Source organism: Nerophis ophidion, linkage group LG20, assembly GCF_033978795.1.
Source record: "Nerophis ophidion isolate RoL-2023_Sa linkage group LG20, RoL_Noph_v1.0, whole genome shotgun sequence".
Lineage (NCBI taxonomy): Eukaryota > Metazoa > Chordata > Actinopteri > Syngnathiformes > Syngnathidae > Nerophis > Nerophis ophidion.
Window position 1 is genome coordinate 19,628,900 of NC_084630.1, and position 24,139 is coordinate 19,653,038.

General features: G+C 39.2%; 1 protein-coding gene across 9 annotated transcripts in view; it reads left to right on the forward strand.

Moving 5' to 3' along the window:
- Nucleotides 1-24,139, forward strand: part of LOC133538833 (endonuclease V-like) — a 200,710-nt gene that overhangs the window by 81,973 nt on the left and 94,598 nt on the right. For 8 of the 9 annotated variants that reach the window (XM_061880668.1, XM_061880669.1, XM_061880662.1 and 5 more), the window contains one exon: nt 1,059-1,126. The exons of the other annotated variant lie outside the window; for it this stretch is intronic. In XM_061880668.1, coding sequence (XP_061736652.1) covers nt 1,059-1,126 — 68 coding nt within the window. The remainder of the gene's footprint in view (nt 1-1,058; nt 1,127-24,139) is intronic. 9 annotated transcript variants of the gene reach the window in all.

Genomic DNA, 24,139 nt, shown 5'->3' on the forward strand with positions numbered 1-24,139 from the left:
GTGCTTCAACATAGGAGTATTATTATGGTGTGTGTATAAGGTAAGACATTATCTGGCGTTTTGTTTTGCAATAGTATGCAAAATGTATCCACTATGGACTGGACTCTCACTATTAGGTTAGATCCACTATGGACTGGACTCTCACTATTATGTTACATCCAATATGGATTGGACTCTCACTATTATGTTACATCCACTATGGACTGGACTCTCACACTATTATGTTAGATCCACTATGGACTGGACTCTCACACTATTATGTTTTATCCACTATGGACTGGACTCTCACTATTATGTTAGATCCACAATGGACTGGACTCTCACTATTATGTTAGATCCACTATGGACTGGACTCTCACTATTATGTTAGACCCACTATGGACTGGACTCTCACTATTATGTTAGATCCACTATGGACTGGATTCTCACTATTATGTTACATCCAATATGGATTGGACTCTCACTATTATGTTAGCTCCACTATGGACTGGACTCTCACTATTATGTTAGATCCACTATGGACTGGACTCTCACTATTATGTTAGATCCACTATGGACTGGACTCTCACTGTTATGTTAGATCCACAATGGACTGGACTCTCACTATTATGTTGGATCCACTATGGACTGGACTCTCACTAGTATGTTAGGTCCACTATGGACTGGACTCTCACTATTATGTTGGATCCACTATGGACTGGACTCTCACTATTATGTTAGATCCACAATGGACTGGACTCTCACTATTATGTTAGATCCACAATGGACTGGACTCTCACTATTATGTTAGATCCACTATGGACTGGACTCTCACTATTATGTTAGATCCACTCGACGTCCATTGCACAGGTCGCCTAGGGGGGAGGACTCCCCTCATCTGAGGTCCCTTCCAAGGTTTGGCATTGTCCCACTGAGTTGTGAGTTTTTCCTTGCCCCGAGGATGTCGTTGTGGTTTGTGCAGCACTTTGAGACGCTTGTGATTTAGGGCTATATAAGTAAACATTGATTGATTGATTGATTGAAAAGCAACTGTTCTTGCCTTCTGGTTGTCACGGCAGGGTTGCAGCTTGCTCCGGGGTCGTTCTCCCGGGATGCAGAACGGACAACTACGGACGAAAGCTTTAAGGTAGGAATTTGATTTATTGTCATAAATCCTGCACATTACAAACGGACAGGAACCAAACAAAGGGAAAGCGTGCCGTTTGCGCTAGAAGCTAAATAACCAAAACTTTTAGCACTGGAATCATCAGCCAAGAAAAGAAGGACTACCCAACGTAACTGTTGCATTCGCAAACAATGAAGCCAGAAGTGTGGCGAGCAACGTGAATAAATAGCTCTCTGATTAGTGCTCAGCAGCAGGTAAACATGCCGAACACTAATCAGAGGCAAGTGAAACCAATTAGTACCTATGACAACCAAAAAAAACCCAGAAGTGCACAAAACAGGAACTGAGGGAGTCCAAAACTAACAGAACAGAACTAACCAAAACATGATTTGGCCACGGATCATGACACTTGTACCTGCTGATCTTTATTTGGGATCTGCATAAGTCCTGAAAATGTGACCGCGTCCGCCTTTAAAGTCCGTGACGAAACCGTAATCAAGAAGCTTCTTCTTTCTCACCATCTTCTTGTTATGGGACATTCAACCTCAGCTGTTGCCATTTGTAATATTAAGTATTGTAAAGTTCTTACTTATATCTGTCAGTAAACACGCCATGAAAGCACTAAAACATACCGGTGTAGTGAGTTTTCATTATCCACCCAAGGAACTTTAGTTTTTAGAGAGTTCCGGTCGGACGTTTTTTCACGGGACACATTTCCGGCGTTTTTGTTGCACTATATAGTGAGCCACGGATGAGGAGATCCTGCTCCGTTATTGATTGAAGTAAAGTCTGAATGTCATTAAAACTATTAGCTCCATCTTTTGACACTTCTTCCACTCCCGTCCTTGCACGCTACACCGCCACAACAAAGATGGCGGGGAGAAGACGCTGTCGAAGGTGAGCCACGTAAATAAGACCGCCCACAAAATGGCGCATCCTGAAGCGACTGTTAGAAAGCGGCTTGAAGATGATGTGTAAAACATCATCCATGCAACATTTGGACCAAAGAACCACCATCACATGTTATGTAGACCACAAGGATGTCTTTTACATTTAGAAAAAAAAAATTATAATAATATGACCCCTTTAATGCGCCTTATGGTCCGGAAATTGCGTTAAGTGTCATGATCTGTGGTACGGATCATGTTTTGTTATGTTCTGTTAGTTTTAGACTCCAATAGTTCCTGTTTTTGTGCACCTTTGTTTGTTTTAATTACCATGGCTACTTATGATTTTCACCTGCCTCTGGTGTTCGGGATGCACACCTGTTTCCAATTAAGAGACATTATTTAAGCCTGCCTGTGCCAGTCAGTCAGACTGACGTCATTTTTGGTTTCATGCCACAGTTTCATGTTTGTTCTATGCCATAGTTAATTCTAGTTGTTTCATGCCACAGTTTTGTGTCTGTTTCATGCCACTGTTTTGTGTTTGTTCTATGCCACAGTTAATGCTATTTGTTTCATGCCACAGTTTTGTGTTTGTTACATGCCAAAGTAATGCTAGTTGTTTCATGCCACAGTTTTGTGTTTGTTTAATGCCAGTTTTGTGAGGTTCATGACACAGTTTCGTGTTTGTTCTATGCCACAGTTAATGCTAGTTGTTTCATGCCACAGTTTTGTGTTAGTTTAATGCCAGTTTTGTGAGGTTCATGCCAAAGTTTCGTGTTTGCTCTATGCCACAGTTAATGCTAGTTGTTTCATGCCACATTTTTGTGTTTGTTCTATGCCACAGTTAATGCTAGTTGTTTCATGCCACAGTTTTGTGTTTGTTTCATGCCACAGTTTTGTGTCTGTTTCATGCCACAGTTTCGTATTTGATCCATGCCACAGTTAATGCTAGTTGTTTCATGCCACAGTGTTGTGTTTGTTTCATGCCACAGTTTTGTGTCTGTTTCATGCCACAGTTTCGTATTTGATCTATGCCACGGTTAATGCTAGTTGTTTCATGCCACAGTTTTGTGTTTGTTTAATGCCAGTTTTTTTAGGTTCATGCCACAGTTTCGTGTTTGTTCTATATCACAGTTAATGCTAGTTGTTTCATTCCACAGTTTTGTGTTTGTTTAATGCCAGTTTTTTTAGGTTCATGCCACAGTTTCGTGTTCGCTCTATGCCACAGTTAATGCTAGTTGTTTCATGCCACAGTTTTGTGTTTGTTCTATGCCACAGTTAATGCTAGTGGTTTCTTGCCACAGTTTTGTGTTAGTTCTATGCCACAGTTAATGGTAGTTGTTTCATGCCACAGTTTTGTGTTTGTTTAATGCCAGTTTTGTGATGTTCATGCCACAGTTTCGTGTTTGTTCTATGCCACAGTTAATGCTAGTGGTTTCATGCCACAGTTTTGTGTTTTTTTAATGCCAGTTTTATGAGGTTCATGCCACAGTTTCGTATTTGTTCTATTCCACAGTTAATGCTAGTTGTTTCATGTAAGTGCTTGTGCTTTGAACTGTGTTCCATTTTCCTAAAGTTGATTATGTTGGGGCGTTCTCCTAGCTATTTGAACATGTGTTTATGATATTGAGAAATGATCTTTTGCACAACAGACAAGCTTGATGTCGCAGCTTATGACTCATTGAGGAAATAAATGAGAAAAGTCCGTTTTGTTGACAAGTCTATTTATTCTCCCCAAAGTTGTCATTGGATTGGAAGACAAGTGAATCTGAGGGGGGGCAAAAGCGTTTTTTCTTTAAATATTTGCCAGAAGTTGCTTAACTTTTTTTCCCACTGCGATTTCAACTAGCGTATGATGCAATAGTGATAGGCAGCCTGTAATGGCCGGCTGACTTTCTAATCCGTGCACTTTACCAGGACCTTGAGGGTTTTTTTCTGCAGGAAAATTGGCCTGGTTGTTGTTCTATTCTAACACGCGGCGGTCACTCGAACGAGTATGGCGATCCTCCTGATAGGGGTGTATCCCTTTACGGAGGATGCCTGGTGCACTGACAGTCACCACACAATCCTTGAGAGAATCGGGTCAGGGTCCAGTGGCATGGAGTCCAAGACGACTGGGGACCCTTTTCTGCTGCAGCCTTCTCCCGCCTTCGCAGCTTTTGTGGTATTTCTTACATAAAGCGTCTTCCACCTGCTCCGCCGTTGAGGTCTTAACCGTATCCCTGGCTCGGGGGCAGTCAGGTACTAGGCCTTTGCCAAGGGCCACCTGGGGTAACTGTAGTAAAGGGGTTAACCTCCTAGTGCCCCAAGACCCCTTAGAGGAGCCTCCACTGCCGAAAGCACTTCAACGTCATGCCCAGGACATAAATCTTTTTATGGACATCCCAAATAAGAAAAATTGGACTTTTAGTTTGAGTGAGCAAAAAATTTAAATGAAAAGTGTGTTGTCAGGTTATGGTTAGGAACTGCTTCGTGATCCGTCTGTATTCAGGCTTTGCAACCATTTTGTATTTTTTAGCGCTTCCATATTTATTGGCAGCAACACATTGCAAAAAAGTTGGCACAGGGGCATTTTCACCACTGTGTTACATGGCCTTTCCTTTTAACAACACTCAGTAAACATTTGAGAACTGAGGAGACCAATTTTTGAAGCTTTTCAGGTGGAATTATTTCCCATTCTTGCTTGATGTATAGCTTAAGTTGTTTAACAGTCCGGGGTCTCCGTTGTGGTATTTTAGGCTTCTTAATGTGCCACACAGGTCTGGATTACAGGCAGGCCAGTCTAGTACCCGGGTTCTTTTACTATGAAGCCACACTGTTGTGACAAGTGGTTTGGCATTGTCTTGCTGAAATAAGCAGGGGCGTCCATGATAAGGTTGCTTGGATGACAACATATGTTGCTCCAAAACCTGTATGTACCTTTCTGCATTAATGGTGCCTTCACAGATGTGTAAGTTACCCATGCCTAGGGCACTTACACACCCCCAGAAAATCACAGATGCTGACTTTTGAACTTTGCAACTAGAACAATCCAAATGGTTATTTTCCTTTTTGTTCCGAAAGACACAAAAACCACAGTTTCCAAAAACAATTTGAAATATGGACTTGTCAGACAGGGAAGTTTTTTCCACATTGCATCAGTTCATCTTAGCAAAGCACGCAGCGTTTCCGGGTGTTGTTGATAAATGGCTGTGGCTTTACATAGTAGAGTTTATTTATTTTATTTTATTTTATATTTAATTCCGTAATATCATTGCTTACGTGCAGTGATTTCTCCACAGTCTCTGTACCTTTTGATGATATTAGAATGTAGATGGTGAAATGCCTAAATTCCTTGCAAGAGCTGGTTGACAAATGTTGTTCTTAAACTGTTGTAAAATTTTATCACGCATTTGTTCACAAAGTGGTGACCCTCTCCCAATCCTTGTTTGGGAATGACTGAGCATTTCATGGACTCACGCTATTATGTAAGATCCACTATGGACTGGACTCTCACTATTTTGTTAGAGCCACTATGGACTGGACTCTCACTATTTTGTTAAATCCACTATGGACTGGACTCTCACACTATTATGTTAGATCCACTATGGACTGGACTTTCACGATATTATGTTAGATCCACTATGGATTGGATTCTCACTGTTATGTTAGATCCACTATGGACTGGACTTTCACAATATGATGTTAGATCCACTATTGACTGGACTCTCACTATTATGTTAGATCCACTATGGACTGGACTCTCACACGATTATGTTATATAAACTATGGACTGGAATTTCACGATATTATGTTAGATCCACTATGGACTGGACTCTGACAATATTATGTTAGATCCACTATGGACTGGACTATTATGTTAGATCCACTATGGACTGGACTATTATGTTAGATCCACTATGGACTGGACTCTCACACTATTATGTTAGATCCACTATGGACTGGACTCTCACTATTTTGTTAAATCCATTATGGACTGGACTCTCACACTATTATGTTAGATCCACAATGGACTGGACTTTCACGATATTAAGTTAGATCCACTATGGATTGGATTCTCACTGTTATGTTGGATCCACTATGGACTGGACTTTCACAATATGATGTTAGATCCACTATGGACTGGACTCTCACTATTATGTTAGATCCACTATGGACTGGACTCTCACACTATTATGTTATATCAACTATGGACTGGACTTTCACGATATTATGTTACATCCACTATGGACTGGACTCTGACTATTATGTTAAATCCACTATAGACTGGACTCTCTCACTATTATGTTAGATCCACTATGGACTGGACTCTCACACTATTATGTTAGATCCACTATGGACTGGACTATTATGTTAGATCCTCTATGGACTGGACTCTCACACTATTATTTTAGATCCACTATGGATTGGACTCTCACACTATTATGTTAGATCCACTATGGACTGATTTTCACGATTTTTATGTTAGATCCACTATGGACTGGACTCTCACTCTTATGTTAGATCCACTATGGACTGGACTCTCACTATTATGTTAGATCCACTATGGACTGGACTCTCACTATTATGTTAGATCCACTATGGACTGGACTCTCACACTATTATGGTAGCTCCACTATGGACTAGACTCTCACAATATTATATTAGATCCACTATGGACTGGACTTTAATGATATTATGTTAGATCCACTATGGACTAGACTCTCACAATATTATATTAGATCCACTATGGACTGGAATTTCATGATATTCTGTTAGATCCACTATGGACTGGACTTTCATTATTATGTTAAATGCACTATGGACTGGACTCTCACACTATTATGTTAGATCCACTATGGACTGGACTTTCACGATATTATGTTACATCCACTATGGACCGGACTCTCACTATTATGTTAGATCCACTATGGACTGGAATTTCACGATATTATGTTAGATCCACTATGGACCGGACTCTCACTATTATGTTAGATCCACTATGGACTGGACTTTGACAATATTATGTTAGATCCACTATGGACTGGACTATTATGCTAGATCCACTATGGACTGGACTCTCACACTATTATGTTAGATCCACTATGGACTGATTCTCACAATTTTTATGTTAGATCCACTATGGACTGGACTCTCACTCTCATGTTAGATCCACTATGGACTGGAACCTCACTATTATGTTCGATCCACCTTGGACTGGACTCTCACACTATTATGTTAGATCCACTATGGACTAGACTTTCACACTATTATTTTAAATCCACTTTCGGACTGGACTTTCATGATATTATGTTAGATCCACTATGGACTGGACTCTCACACTATTATGTTAGATCCACTATGGACTGGACTCTCACTATTATGTTAAATCCACTATGGACTGGACTCTCACACTATTATGTTAGCTCCACTATGGACTGGACTTGCACTATTATGTTATATCCACTATGGACTGGACTCTCACTATTATGTTAAATCCACTATGGACTGGACACTCACTATTATGTTAAGTCCACTATGGACTGGACTCTCACACTATTATGTTAGATCCACTATGGACTGGACTTTGACGATATTATGTTAGATCCACTATGGACTGTACTCTCACTATTATGTTAAATCCACTATGGACTGGAATCTCACACTCTTATGTAAGATCCACTATGGACTGGACTCTCACAATATTATGTTAGATCCACTATGGACTGGACTCTCACACTATTATGTTAGATCCACTATGGACTGGATTTTCACTATTATGTTAGATCCACTATACACTGGACTTTGACGATATCATGTTAGATCCACTATGGACTGGACTTGCACTATTGTTAGATCCCCTATGGACTGGACTAGCACTATTATGTTAGATCCACTATGGACTGGACTTTGACGATATTATGTTAGATCCACTATGGACTGGACTTGCACTATTATGTTAGATCCACTATGGACTGGACTCTCACTATTATGTTAAATCCACTATGGACTGGACTCTCACACTATTATGTTAGATCCACTATGGACTGGACTCTCACACTATTATGTTAGATCCACTATGGACTGGACTTGCACTATTATGTTAGATCCACTATGGACTCGACTCTCACTATTATGTTAAATCCACTATGGACTGGACTCTCACACTATTATGTTAGATCCACTATGGACTGTACTTTCACGATATTATGTTAGATCCACTATGGACTGGACTCTCACACTATTATGTTAGATCCACTATGGACTGTACTTTCACGATATTATGTTAGATCCACTATGGACTGGACTTTGACGATATTATGTTAGATCCACTATGGACTGGACTCTCACTATTATGTTAAATCCACTATGGACTGGACTCTCACACTCTTATGTTAGATCAACTATGGACTGGACTCTCACAATATTATGTTAAATCCACTATGGACTGGACTCTCACTATTATGTTAAATCCACTATGGACTGGACTCTCACACTATTATGTTAGATCCACTATGGACTGTACTCTCACAATATTATGTTAGATCCACTATGGACTGGACTTGCACTATTATGTTAGATCCACTATGGACTGGACTCTCACTATTATGTTAAATCCACTATGGACTGGACTCTCACACTATTTTGTTAGATCCACTATGGACTGTACTTTCACGATATTATGTTAGATCCACTATGGACTGGACTCTCACTATCATGTTAAATCCACTATGGACTGGACTCTCACTGTTATGTTAAATCCACTATGGACCGGACTCTCACACTATTATGTTAGATCCACTATGGACTGGACTTTGACAATATTATGTTAGATCCACTATGGACTGGGCTCTCACTATTATGTTAAATCCACTATGGACTGGACTCTCACACTCTTATGTTAGATCCACTATAGACTGGACTCTCACAATATTATGTTAGATCCACTATGGACTGGACTCTCACACTATTATGTTAAATCCACTATGGACTGGACTCTCACACTCTTATGTTAGATCCACTATGGACTGGAGTCTCACAATATTATGTTAGATCCACTATGGACTGGACTCTCACACTATTATGTTAGATCCACTATGGAATGGACTTTGACGATATTATGTTAGATCCACTATGGACTGGACTTGCACTATTATGTTAGATCCACTATGGACTGGACTCTCACTATTATGTTAGATCCACTATGGACTGTACTTTCACCATATTATGTTAGATCCACTATGGACTGGACTCTCACTATTATGTTAAATCCACTATGGACTGGACTCTCACTATTATGTTAAATCCACTATGGACTGGACTTTGACAATATTATGTTAGATCCACTATGGATTGGATTCTCACTGTTATGTTAGATCCACTATGGACTGGACTTTCACAATATGATGTTAGATCCACTATTGACTGGACTCTCACTATTATGTTAGATCCACTATGGACTGGACTCTCACACGATTATGTTATATAAACTATGGACTGGACTTTCACGATATTATGTTAGATCCACTATGGACTGGACTCTGACAATATTATGTTAGATCCACTATGGACTGGACTATTATGTTAGATCCACTATGGACTGGACTATTATGTTAGATCCACTATGGACTGGACTCTCACACTATTATGTTAGATCCACTATGGACTGGACTCTCACTATTTTGTTAAATCCATTATGGACTGGACTCTCACACTATTATGTTAGATCCACAATGGACTGGACTTTCACGATATTAAGTTAGATCCACTATGGATTGGATTCTCACTGTTATGTTGGATCCACTATGGACTGGACTTTCACAATATGATGTTAGATCCACTATGGACTGGACTCTCACTATTATGTTAGATCCACTATGGACTGGACTCTCACACTATTATGTTATATCAACTATGGACTGGACTTTCACGATATTATGTTACATCCACTATGGACTGGACTCTGACTATTATGTTAAATCCACTATAGACTGGACTCTCTCACTATTATGTTAGATCCACTATGGACTGGACTCTCACACTATTATGTTAGATCCACTATGGACTGGACTATTATGTTAGATCCTCTATGGACTGGACTCTCACACTATTATTTTAGATCCACTATGGATTGGACTCTCACACTATTATGTTAGATCCACTATGGACTGATTTTCACGATTTTTATGTTAGATCCACTATGGACTGGACTCTCACTCTTATGTTAGATCCACTATGGACTGGACTCTCACTATTATGTTAGATCCACTATGGACTGGACTCTCACTATTATGTTAGATCCACTATGGACTGGACTCTCACACTATTATGGTAGCTCCACTATGGACTAGACTCTCACAATATTATATTAGATCCACTATGGACTGGACTTTAATGATATTATGTTAGATCCACTATGGACTAGACTCTCACAATATTATATTAGATCCACTATGGACTGGAATTTCATGATATTCTGTTAGATCCACTATGGACTGGACTCTCGCACTATTATGTTAGATCCACAATGGACTGGACTCTGTCTATTATGTTAGATCCACTATGGACTGGACCCCACAAAATTATGTTAGATCCACTATGGACTGGACTTTCACACTATTATGTTAGATCCACCGTGGACTGGACTCGCCACAATATTATGTTAGATCCACTATGGACTGGACTCTCACACTATTATGTTAGATCCACTATGGACTGTACTTTCACAATATTATGTTAGATCCACTATGGACTGGACTTGCACTATTATGTTAGATCCACTATGGACTGGACTCTCACTATTATGTTAAATCCACTATGGACTGGACTCTCACACTATTATGTTAGATCCACTATGGACTGTACTTTCACGATATTATGTTAGATCCACTATGAACTGGACTCTCACTATCATGTTAAATCCACTATGGACTGGACTCTCACTGTTATGTTACATCCACTATGGACCGGACTCTCACACTATTATGTTAGATCCACTATGGACTGGGCTTTCACTATTATGTTAGATCCACTATGGAATGGACTTTGACGATATTATGTTAGATCCACTATGGACTGGACTCTCACTATTATGTTAAATCTACAATGGACTACACTCTCACACTATTATGTTAGATCCACTATGGACTGGACTCTTACTATTATTTAAATCCACTATGGACTGGACTTTCACTATTATGTTAAATCCACTATGGAGTGGACTCTCACACTATTATGTTAGATCCACTATGGACTGGATTTTGACGATATTATGTTAGATCCACTATGGACTGGACTCTCACTATTATGTTAAATCCACTATGGACTGGACTCTTACACTCTTATGTTAGATCCACTACGGACTGGACTCTCACAATATTATGTTAGATCCACTACGGACTGGACTTTCACGATATCATGTTAGATCCACTATGGACTGGACTTTGGCGATATTATGTTAGATCCACTATGGACTGGACTTGCACTATTATGTTAGATCCACTATGGACTGGACTCTCACTATTATGTTAAATCCACTATGGACTGGACTCTCACACTATTATGTTAGATCCACTATGGACTGGACTCTCACTATCATGTTAAATCCACTATGGACTGGACTCTCACTATTATGTTAAATCCACTATGGACTGGACTCTCACACTCTTATGTTAGATCCACTATGGACTGGACTCTCACAATATTATGTTAGATCCGATATGGACTGGACTCTCACACTATTATGTTAGATCCACTATGGACTGTACTTTCACGATATTATGATAGATCCACTATGGACTGGACTCTCACTATCATGTTAAATCCACTATGGACTGGACTCTCACTGTTATGTTAAATCCACTATGGACCGGACTCTCACACTATTATGTTAGATCCACTATGGACTGGACTTTGACAATATTATTTTAGATCCACTATGGACTGGGCTCTCACTATTATGTTAGATCCACTATGGAATGGACTTTGACGATATTATGTTAGATCCACTATGGACTGGACTTGCACTATTATGTTAGATCCACTATGGACTGGACTCTCACTATTATGTTAAATCTACAATGGACTACACTCTCACACTATTATGTTAGATCCACTATGGACTGGACTCTTACTATTATTTAAATCCACTATGGACTGGACTTTCACTATTATGTTAAATCCACTATGGAGTGGACTCTCACACTATTATGTTAGATCCACTATGGACTGGATTTTGACGATATTATATTAGATCCACTATGGACTGGACTCTCACTATTATGTTAAATCCACTATGGACTGGACTCTTACACTCTTATGTTAGATCCACTACGGACTGGACTCTCACAATATTATGTTAGATCCACTACGGACTGGACTTTCACGATATCATGTTAGATCCACTATGGACTGGACTTTGACGATATTATGTTAGATCCACTATGGACTGGACTCGCACTATTATGTTAGATCCACTATGGACTGGACTCTCACTATTATGTTAAATCCACTATGGACTGGACTCTCACACTATTATGTTAGATCCACTATGGACTGGACTCTCACTATCATGTTAAATCCACTATGGACTGGACTCTCACTATTACGTTAAATCCACTATGGACTGGACTCTCACACTCTTATGTTAGATCCACTATGGACTGGACTCTCACAATATTATGTTAGATCCGCTATGGACTGGACTCTCACACTATTATGTTAGATCCACTATGGAATGGACTTTGACGATATTATGTTAGATCCACTATGGACTGGACTTGCACTATTATGTTAGATCCACTATGGACTGGACTCTCACTATTATGTTAAATCTACAATGGACTAGACTCTCACACTATTATGTTAGATCCACTATGGACTGGACTCTCACTATTATGTTAAATCCACTATGGACTGGACTCTCATTATTATGTTAAATCCACTATGGACTGGACTCTCACACTATTATGTTAGATCCACTATGGACTGGACTTTGACGATATTATGTTAGATCCACTACGGACTGGACTCTCACAATATGATCTTAGATCCACTATGGACTGGACTCTCACCCTATTATGTTAGATCCACTATGGACTGGACTTTCACGATCTTATGTTAGATCCACTATGGACTGGACTCTCATCCTATTGTATTAGATCCACTATGGACTGGACTTTCACGATATTATGTTAGATCCACTATGGAGTGGACTTGCACTATTATGTTAGATCCACTATGGACTGGACTCTCACTATTATGTTAAATCTACAATGGACTAGACTCTCACACTATTATGTTAGATCCACTATGGACTGGACTCTCACTATTATGTTAAATCCACTATGGACTGGACTCTCATTATTATGTTAAATCCACTATGGACTGGACTCTCACACTATTATGTTAGATCCACTATGGACTGGACTTTGACGATATTATGTTAGATCCACTACGGACTGGACTCTCACAATATTATCTTAGATCCACTATGGACTGGACTCTCACCCTATTATGTTAGATCCACTATGGACTGGACTTTCACGATATTATGTTAGATCCACTATGGACTGGACTCTCATCCTATTGTATTAGATCCACTATGGACTGGACTTTCACGATATTATGTTAGATCCACTATGGAGTGGACTCTCACTATTATGTTAGATCCACTATGGACTGGACTCTCGCACTATTATGTTCGATCCACTATGGACTGGACTTTCACGATATCATGTTAGATCCACTATGGGCTGGACTCTCAAACTATTATGTTGGATCCACTATGGACTGGACTTTGACGATATTATGTTAGATCCACTATGGACTGGACTCTCACCATTCTGTTAAATCCACTATGGACTGGACTCTCGCACTATTATGTTAGATCCACAATGGACTGGACTCTCACTATTATGTTAGATCCACTATGGACTGGACCCCACAATATTATGTTAGATCCACTATGGACTGGACTTTCACACTATTATGTTAGATCCACCGTGGACTGGACTCTCACAATATTATATGAGTTCCACTATGGACTGGACTTTCACACTATTTTGTTAGATACACTATTGACTGGACTCTCACTATTATGTTAAATCCTTTATGGACTGGACTCTCACACTATTATATTAGCTCCACTATGGACTGGACTTTCACACTATTATGTTAGATTCACTATGGGCTGGATTTTCACTATTATGTTAGATCCACTATGGACTGGACTGTCACATTATTATGTTAGATCCACTGTGGACTGGACTGTCACGATATTATATTAGATCCACTATGGACTGGACTCTCACTATTATGTTGGATCCACTATGGACTGGACTCTCACTATTATGTCAGATCCACTATGGACTGGACTCTCACACTATTATGTTAGATCCAATGTGGACTGGACTCTCACTATTATGTTATATCCACTATGGACTGGACTCTCGCACTATTATGTTAGATCCACTATGGACTGGACTTTCACGATATTATGTTAGATCCACTATGGAATGGACTCTCACTATTATGTTAAATCCACTATGGACTGGACTCTCACACTATTATGTTAAATCCACTATATACTGGAATCTCACTATTATGTTAGATCCACTATGGACTGGACTCTCGCACTATTATGTTAGATCCACTATGGACTGGACTTTCACGATATTATGTTAGATCCACTATGGAATGGACTCTCACTATTATGTTAAATCCACTATGGACTGGACTCTCACACTATTATGTTAAATCCACTATATACTGGAATCTCACTATTATGTTAGATCCACTATAGACTGGACTCTCACAATATTATGTTAGATCAACTATGGACTGGACTTTCACCATATTATGTTAGATCCATTATGGATTCCATTCTTACTATTATGTTAAATCCACTATGGACTTGACTGTCACATTATTATGTTAGATCCACTGTGGACTGGACTTTCACAATATTATGTTAGATCCTCTATGGACTGGATTCTCACTATTATGTTGGATCCACTATGGACTGGACTCTCACCATTATGTTAAATCCACTATGGACTGGACTCTCACTCTATTATGTTAGATCCACTATGGACTGGACTCTCACTATTATGTTAGATCCACTATGGACTGGACTCTCACTATTATGTCAAATCCACTATGGACTGGACTCTCACTATTATGTTAAATCCCCTATGGACTGGACTTTCACAATATTATCTTGGATCCACTATGGACTGGACTTTGATGATATTATGTTAGATCCACTATGGACTTGACTTGCACTATTATGTTAGATCCACTATGGACTGGACTCTCACTATTATGTTAAATCCACTATGGACTGGACTCTCACACTATTTTGTTAGATCCACTATGGACTGGACTCTCACTATCATGTTAAATCCACTATGGACTGGACTCTCACTATTATGTTAAATCCACTATGGACCGGACTCTCACACTATTATGTTAGATCCACTATGGACTGGACTTTGACGATATAATGTTAGATCCACTATGGACTGGACTTTGACGATATTATGTTAGATCCACTATGGACTGGACTCTCACTATTATGTTAAATCCACTATGGACTGGACTCTCACACTCTTATGTTAGATCCACTATGGACTGGACTCTCACAATATTATGTTAGATCCACTATGGACTGGACTCTCACACTATTATGTTAAATCCACTATGGACTGGACTCTCACACTCTTATGTTAGATCCACTATGGACTGGACTCTCACAATATTATGTTAGATCCACTATGGACTGGACTCTCACACTATTATGTTAGATCCACTATGGAATGGACTTTGACGATATTATGTTAGATCCACTATGGACTGGACTTGCACTATTATGTTAGATCCACTATGGACTGGACTCTCACTATTATGTTGAATCTACAATGGACAAGACTCTCACACTATTATGTTAGATCCACTATGGACTGGACTCTCACTATTATGTTAAAACCACTATGGACCGGACTCTCACTATTATGTTAAATCCACTATGGACTGGACTCTCACACTATTATGTTAGATCCACTATGGACTGTACTTTCACGATATTATGTTAGATCCACTATGGACTGGACTCTCACTATTATGTTAAATCCACTATGGACTGGACTCTCACTATTATGTTAAATTCACTATGGACTGGACTCTCACACTATTATGTTAGATCCACCGTCGACTGGACTCTCACAATAATATATGAGTTCCACTATGGACTGGACTTTCACACTATTTTGTTAGATACACTATTGACTGGACTCTCACTATTATGTTAAATCCTTTATGGACTGGACTCTCACACTATTATATTAGCTCCACTATGGACTGGACTTTCACACTATTATGTTAGATTCACTATGGGCTGGATTTTCACTATTATGTTAGATCCATTATGGACTGGACTGTCACATTATTATGTTAGATCCACTGTGGACTGGACTTTCACGATATTATATTAGATCCACTATGGACTGGACTCTCACTATTATGTTGGATCCACTATGGACTGGACTCTCACTATTATGTCTGATCCACTATGGACTGGACTCTCACACTATTATGTTAGATCCACTATGGACTGGACTTTCACGATATTATGTTAGATCCACTATGGAATGGACTCTCACTATTATGTTAAATCCACTATGGACTGGACTCTCACACTATTATGTTAAATCCACTATATACTGGAATCTCACTATTATGTTAGATCAACTATGGACTGGACTCCGTCTATTATGTTAGATCCACTATGGACTGGACTCTCACTATTATGTTGTATCCACTATGGACTGGACTCTGACTATTATGTTAGATCCACTATGGACTGGACTGTCACACTATTATGTTAAATCAACTATGGACTGGACTCCCTCTATTATGTTAGATCCACTATGGACTGGACTCTCACTATTATGTTGGATCCACTATGGACTGGACTCTCACACTATTATGTTAGATCCACTATAGACTGGACTCTCACAATATTATGTTAGATCCACTATGGACTGGACTTTCACCATATTATGTTAGATCCATTATGGATTCGATTCTTACTATTATGTTAAATCCACTATGGACTTGACCGTCACATTATTATGTTAGATCTACTGTGGACTGGACTTTCACAATATTATGTTAGATCCTCTATGGACTGGATTCTCGCTATTATGTTAAATCCACTATGGACTGGACTCTCACTATTATGTTAAATTCACTATGGACTGGACTCTCACACTATTATGTTAGATCCACTATGGACTGGACTTTGACGATATTATGTTAGATCCATTATGGACTGGACTCTCACCATTATGTTAAATCCACTATGGACTGGACTCTCAGTCTATTATGTTAGATCCACTATGGACTGGACTCTCACTATTATGTTAGATCCACTATGGACTGGACTCTCACTATTATGTCAAATCCACTATGGACTGGACTCTCACTATTATGTTAGATCCCCTATGGACTGGACTTTCACAATATTATCTTAGATCCACTATGGACTGGACTTGCACTATTATGTTAGATCCACTATGGACTGGACTTGTACTATTATGTTAGATCCACTATGGACTGGACTCTCACTATTATGTTAAATCCCCTATGGACTGGACTCTCACACTATTATGTTAGATCCACTATGGACTGGACTCTCACTATCATGTTAAATCCACTATGGACTGGACTCTCACTATTATATTAAATCCACTATGGACCGGACTCTCACACTATTATGTTAGATCCACTATGGACTGGACTTTGACGATATAATGTTAGATCCACTATGGACTGGACTTTGACGATATTATGTTAGATCCACTATGGACTGGACTCTCACTTTTATGTTAAATCCACTATGGACTGGACTCTCACAATATTATGTTAAATCCACTATGGACTGGACTCTCACACTCTTATGTTAGATCTACTATGGACTGGACTCTCACAATATTATGTTAGATCCACTATGGACTGGACTCTCACACTATTATGTTAGATCCACTATGGAATGGACTTTGACGATATTATGTTAGATCCACTATGGACTGGACTTGCACTATTATGTTAGATCCACTATGGACTGGACTCTCAATATTATGTTAAATCTACAATGGACAAGACTCTCACACTATTATGTTAGCTCCACTATGGACTGTACTTTCACGATATTATGTTAGATCCACTATGGACTGGACTCTCACTATTATGTTAAATCCACTATGGACTGGACTCTCACTATTATGTTAAATCCACTATGGACTGGACTCTCACACTATTATGTTAGATCTACTATGGACTGGACTTTGACGATATTATGTTAGATCCACTATGGACTGGACTCTCACTATTATGTTAAATCCACTATGGACTGGACTCTTACACTCTTATGTTAGATCCACTACGGACTGGACTCTCACAATATTATGTTAGATCCACTACGGACTGGACTTTCACGATATCATGTTAGATCCACTATGGACTGGACTCTCACACTATTATGTTAGATCCACTATGGACTGGACTTTGACGATATTATGTTAGATCCACTATGGACTGGACTCTCACTATTATGTTAAATCCACTATGGACTGGACTCTCACTATTATGTTAAATTCACTATGGACCGGACTCTCACTATTATGTTAAATCCACTATGGACTGGACTCTCACACTATTATGTTAGATCCACTATGGACTGTACTTTCACGATATTATGTTAGATCCACTATGGACTGGACTCTCACTATTATGTTAAATCCACTATGGACTGGACTCTCACTATTATGTTAAATTCACTATGGACTGGACTCTCACACTATTATGTTAGATCCACCGTCGACTGGACTCTCACAATAATATATGAGTTCCACTATGGACTGGACTTTCACACTATTTTGTTAGATACACTATTGACTGGACTCTCACTATTATGTTAAATCCTTTATGGACTGGACTCTCACACTATTATATTAGCTCCACTATGGACTGGACTTTCACACTATTATGTTAGATTCACTATGGGCTGGATTTTCACTATTATGTTAGATCCATTATGGACTGGACTGTCACATTATTATGTTAGATCCACTGTGGACTGGACTTTCACGATATTATATTAGATCCACTATGGACTGGACTCTCACTATTATGTTGGATCCACTATGGACTGGACTCTCACTATTATGTCTGATCCACTATGGACTGGACTCTCACACTATTATGTTAGATCCACTATGGACTGGACTTTCACGATATTATGTTAGATCCACTATGGAATGGACTCTCACTATTATGTTAAATCCACTATGGACTGGACTCTCACACTATTATGTTAAATCCACTATATACTGGAATCTCACTATTATGTTAGATCAACTATGGACTGGACTCCGTCTATTATGTTAGATCCACTATGGACTGGACTCTCACTATTATGTTGTATCCACTATGGACTGGACTCTGACTATTATGTTAGATCCACTATGGACTGGACTGTCACACTATTATGTTAAATCAACTATGGACTGGACTCCCTCTATTATGTTAGATCCACTATGGACTGGACTCTCACTATTATGTTGGATCCACTATGGACTGGACTCTCACACTATTATGTTAGATCCACTATAGACTGGACTCTCACAATATTATGTTAGATCCACTATGGACTGGACTTTCACCATATTATGTTAGATCCATTATGGATTCGATTCTTACTATTATGTTAAATCCACTATGGACTTGACCGTCACATTATTATGTTAGATCTACTGTGGACTGGACTTTCACAATATTATGTTAGATCCTCTATGGACTGGATTCTCGCTATTATGTTAAATCCACTATGGACTGGACTCTCACTATTATGTTAAATCCACTATGGACTGGACTCTCACACTATTATGTTAGATCCACTATGGACTGGACTTTGACGATATTATGTTAGATCCATTATGGACTGGACTCTCACCATTATGTTAAATCCACTATGGACTGGACTCTCAGTCTATTATGTTAGATCCACTATGGACTGGACTCTCACTATTATGTTAGATCCACTATGGACTGGACTCTCACTATTATGTCAAATCCACTATGGACTGGACTCTCACTATTATGTTAGATCCCCTATGGACTGGACTTTCACAATATTATCTTAGATCCACTATGGACTGGACTTGCACTATTATGTTAGATCCACTATGGACTGGACTTGTACTATTATGTTAGATCCACTATGGACTGGACTCTCACTATTATGTTAAATCCCCTATGGACTGGACTCTCACACTATTATGTTAGATCCACTATGGACTGGACTCTCACTATCATGTTAAATCCACTATGGACTGGACTCTCACTATTATATTAAATCCACTATGGACCGGACTCTCACACTATTATGTTAGATCCACTATGGACTGGACTTTGACGATATAATGTTAGATCCACTATGGACTGGACTTTGACGATATTATGTTAGATCCACTATGGACTGGACTCTCACTTTTATGTTAAATCCACTATGGACTGGACTCTCACAATATTATGTTAAATCCACTATGGACTGGACTCTCACACTCTTATGTTAGATCTACTATGGACTGGACTCTCACAATATTATGTTAGATCCACTATGGACTGGACTCTCACACTATTATGTTAGATCCACTATGGAATGGACTTTGACGATATTATGTTAGATCCACTATGGACTGGACTTGCACTATTATGTTAGATCCACTATGGACTGGACTCTCACTATTATGTTAAATCTACAATGGACAAGACTCTCACACTATTATGTTAGCTCCACTATGGACTGTACTTTCACGATATTATGTTAGATCCACTATGGACTGGACTCTCACTATTATGTTAAATCCACTATGGACTGGACTCTCACTATTATGTTAAATCCACTATGGACTGGACTCTCACACTATTATGTTAGATCTACTATGGACTGGACTTTGACGATATTATGTTAGATCCACTATGGACTGGACTCTCACTATTATGTTAAATCCACTATGGACTGGACTCTTACACTCTTATGTTAGATCCACTACGGACTGGACTCTCACAATATTATGTTAGATCCACTACGGACTGGACTTTCACGATATCATGTTAGATCCACTATGGACTGGACTCTCACACTATTATGTTAGATCCACTATGGACTGGACTTTGACGATATTATGTTAGATCCACTATGGACTGGACTTGCACTATTATGTTAGATCCACTATGGACTGGACTCTCACTATTATGTTAAATCCACTATGGACTGGACTCTCACACTATTATGTTGGATCCACTATGGACTCTACTTTCACGATATTATGTTAGATCCACTATGGACTGGACTCTCACTATCATGTTAAATTCACTATGGACTGGACTCTCACTATTATGTTAAATCCACTATGGACTGGACTCTCACACTCTTATGTTAGATCCACTATGGACTGGACTCTCACAATATTATGTTAGATCCACTATGGACTGGACTCTCACACTATTTTGTTAGGTCTACTATGGACTTGACTTTCACGATATTATGTTAGATCCACTATGGACTGGACTCTCACACTATTATGTTAGATCCACTATGGAATGGACTTTGACGATATTATGTTAGATCCACTATGGACTGGACTTGCACTATTATGTTAGATCCACTACGGACTGGACTCTCACTATTATGTTAGATCTACAATGGACTAGACTCTCACACTATTATGTTAGATCCACTATGGACTGGACTCTCACTATTATGTTAAATCCACTATGGACTGGACTCTCATTATTACGTTAAATCCACTATGGACTGGACTCTCACACTATTATGTTAGATCCACTATGGACTGGACTTTGATGATTTTATGTTAGATCCACTATGGACTGGACTTTCACGATATTATGTTAGATCCACTATGGACTGGACTTGCACTATTATGTTAGATCCACTATGGAGTGGACTCTCACTATTATGTTAGATCCACTATGGACTGGACTCTCGCACTATTATGTTCGATCCACTATGGACTGGACTTTCACGATATCATGTTAGATCCACTATGGGCTGGACTCTCACACTATTATGTTGGATCCACTATGGACTGGACTTTGATGATATTATGTTAGATATACTATGGACTGGACTCTCACCATTATGTTAAATCCACTATGTACTGGACTCTCGCACTATTATGTTCGATCCACAATGGACTGGACTCTCACTATTATGTTAGATCCACTATGTCCTGAACCCCACAATATTATGTTAGATCCACTATGGACTGGACTTTCACACTATTATGTTAGATCCGCCGTGGACTGGACTCGCCACAATATTATGTTAGATCCACTATGGACTGGACTCTCACAATATTATATTAGATCCACTATGGACTGGACTTTCACACAATTTTGTTAGCTCCACTATGGACTGGACTTTCACACTATTATGTTAGATCCACTATGGGCTGGATTTTCACTATTATGTTAGATCCACTATGGACTGGACTGTCACATTATTATTTTAGATCCACTGTGGACTGGACTTTCACGATATTATATTAGATCCACTATGGACTGGACTCTCACTATCATGTTAGATCCACTATGGACTGGACTCTCACTATTATGTCAGATCCACTATGGACTGGACTCTCACACTATTATGTTAGATCCAATGTGGACTGGACGTTCACGATATTATGTTAGATCCACTATGGACTGGACTCTCACTATTATGTCATATCCACTATGGACTGGACTCTCACACTATTATGTTAGATCCAATGTGGACTGGACGTTCACGATATTATGTTATATCCACTATGGACTGGACTCTCGCACTGTTATGTTGGATCCACTATGGACTGGACTTTCACGATATTATGTTAGATCCACTATGGAATGGACTCTCACTATTATGTTAAATCCACTATGGACTGGACTCTCACACTATTATGTTAAATCCACTATATACTGGAATCTCACTATTATGTTAGATCCACTATGGACTGGACTCTCACTATTATGTTGGATCCACTATGGACTGGACTCTGACTATTATGTTAGATCCACTATGGACTGGACTGTCACACTATTATGTTAGATCAACTATGGACTGGACTCCCTCTATTATGTTAGATCCACTATGGACTGGACTCTCACTATTATGTTGGATCCACTATGGACTGGACTCTCACACTATTATGTTAGATCCACTATAGACTGGACTCTCACAATATTATGTTAGATCCACTATGGACTGGACTTTCACCATATTATGTTAGATCCATTTTGGATTGGATTCTTACTATTATGTTAGATCCACTATGGACTGGACTGTCACATTATTATGTTAGATCCACTGTGGACTGAACTTTCACAATATTATGTTAGATCCTCTATGGACTGGATTCTTACTATTATGTTAGATCCACTATGGACTGGACTCTCACCATTATGTTAAATCCACTATGGACTGGACTCTCACACTATTATGTTAGATCCACTATGGACCGGACTCTCACTATTATGTTAGATCCACTATTGACTGGACTCTCACTATTATGTTAAATCCACTATGGATTGGACTCTCACTAATATATTAGATCCCCTAAGGACTGGACTTTCACAATATTATCTTAGATCCACTATGGACTGGACTCTCACAATACTATGTTAGACCCAGTCCATTTCATCTGGTCTCCCCTAGAAGAGGAGGGTCACCCACACCTGCGGTCCTCTCCAGGTTTCTCATACTCCTCCACATTGACATCCCATTGGGTTGTGAGTTTTTCCTTGTTCTTATGTGGGATCTGAACCGAGGATGTCGTTGTGGTTTGTGCAGCCCTTTGAGACACTTGTGATTTAGGGCTATATAAATAAAGTCATTTGGGTCACAATCCTATTTGTCCAAATACACAACCGAAATCTTTAGTTCATTAAATTTCCCTCATGAAAGTGGAAGAACGCCAGCTGGTGATGACTTCCTATAAATAAGCACGACGCCCCATGCTGAGCCCAGATAGCAGGTTGTGCCGTATGTCTCTCAGGAGGTGTTCCTTCAGCTGTGAAACCAAACGTTTAGTCCTCTTTTTAC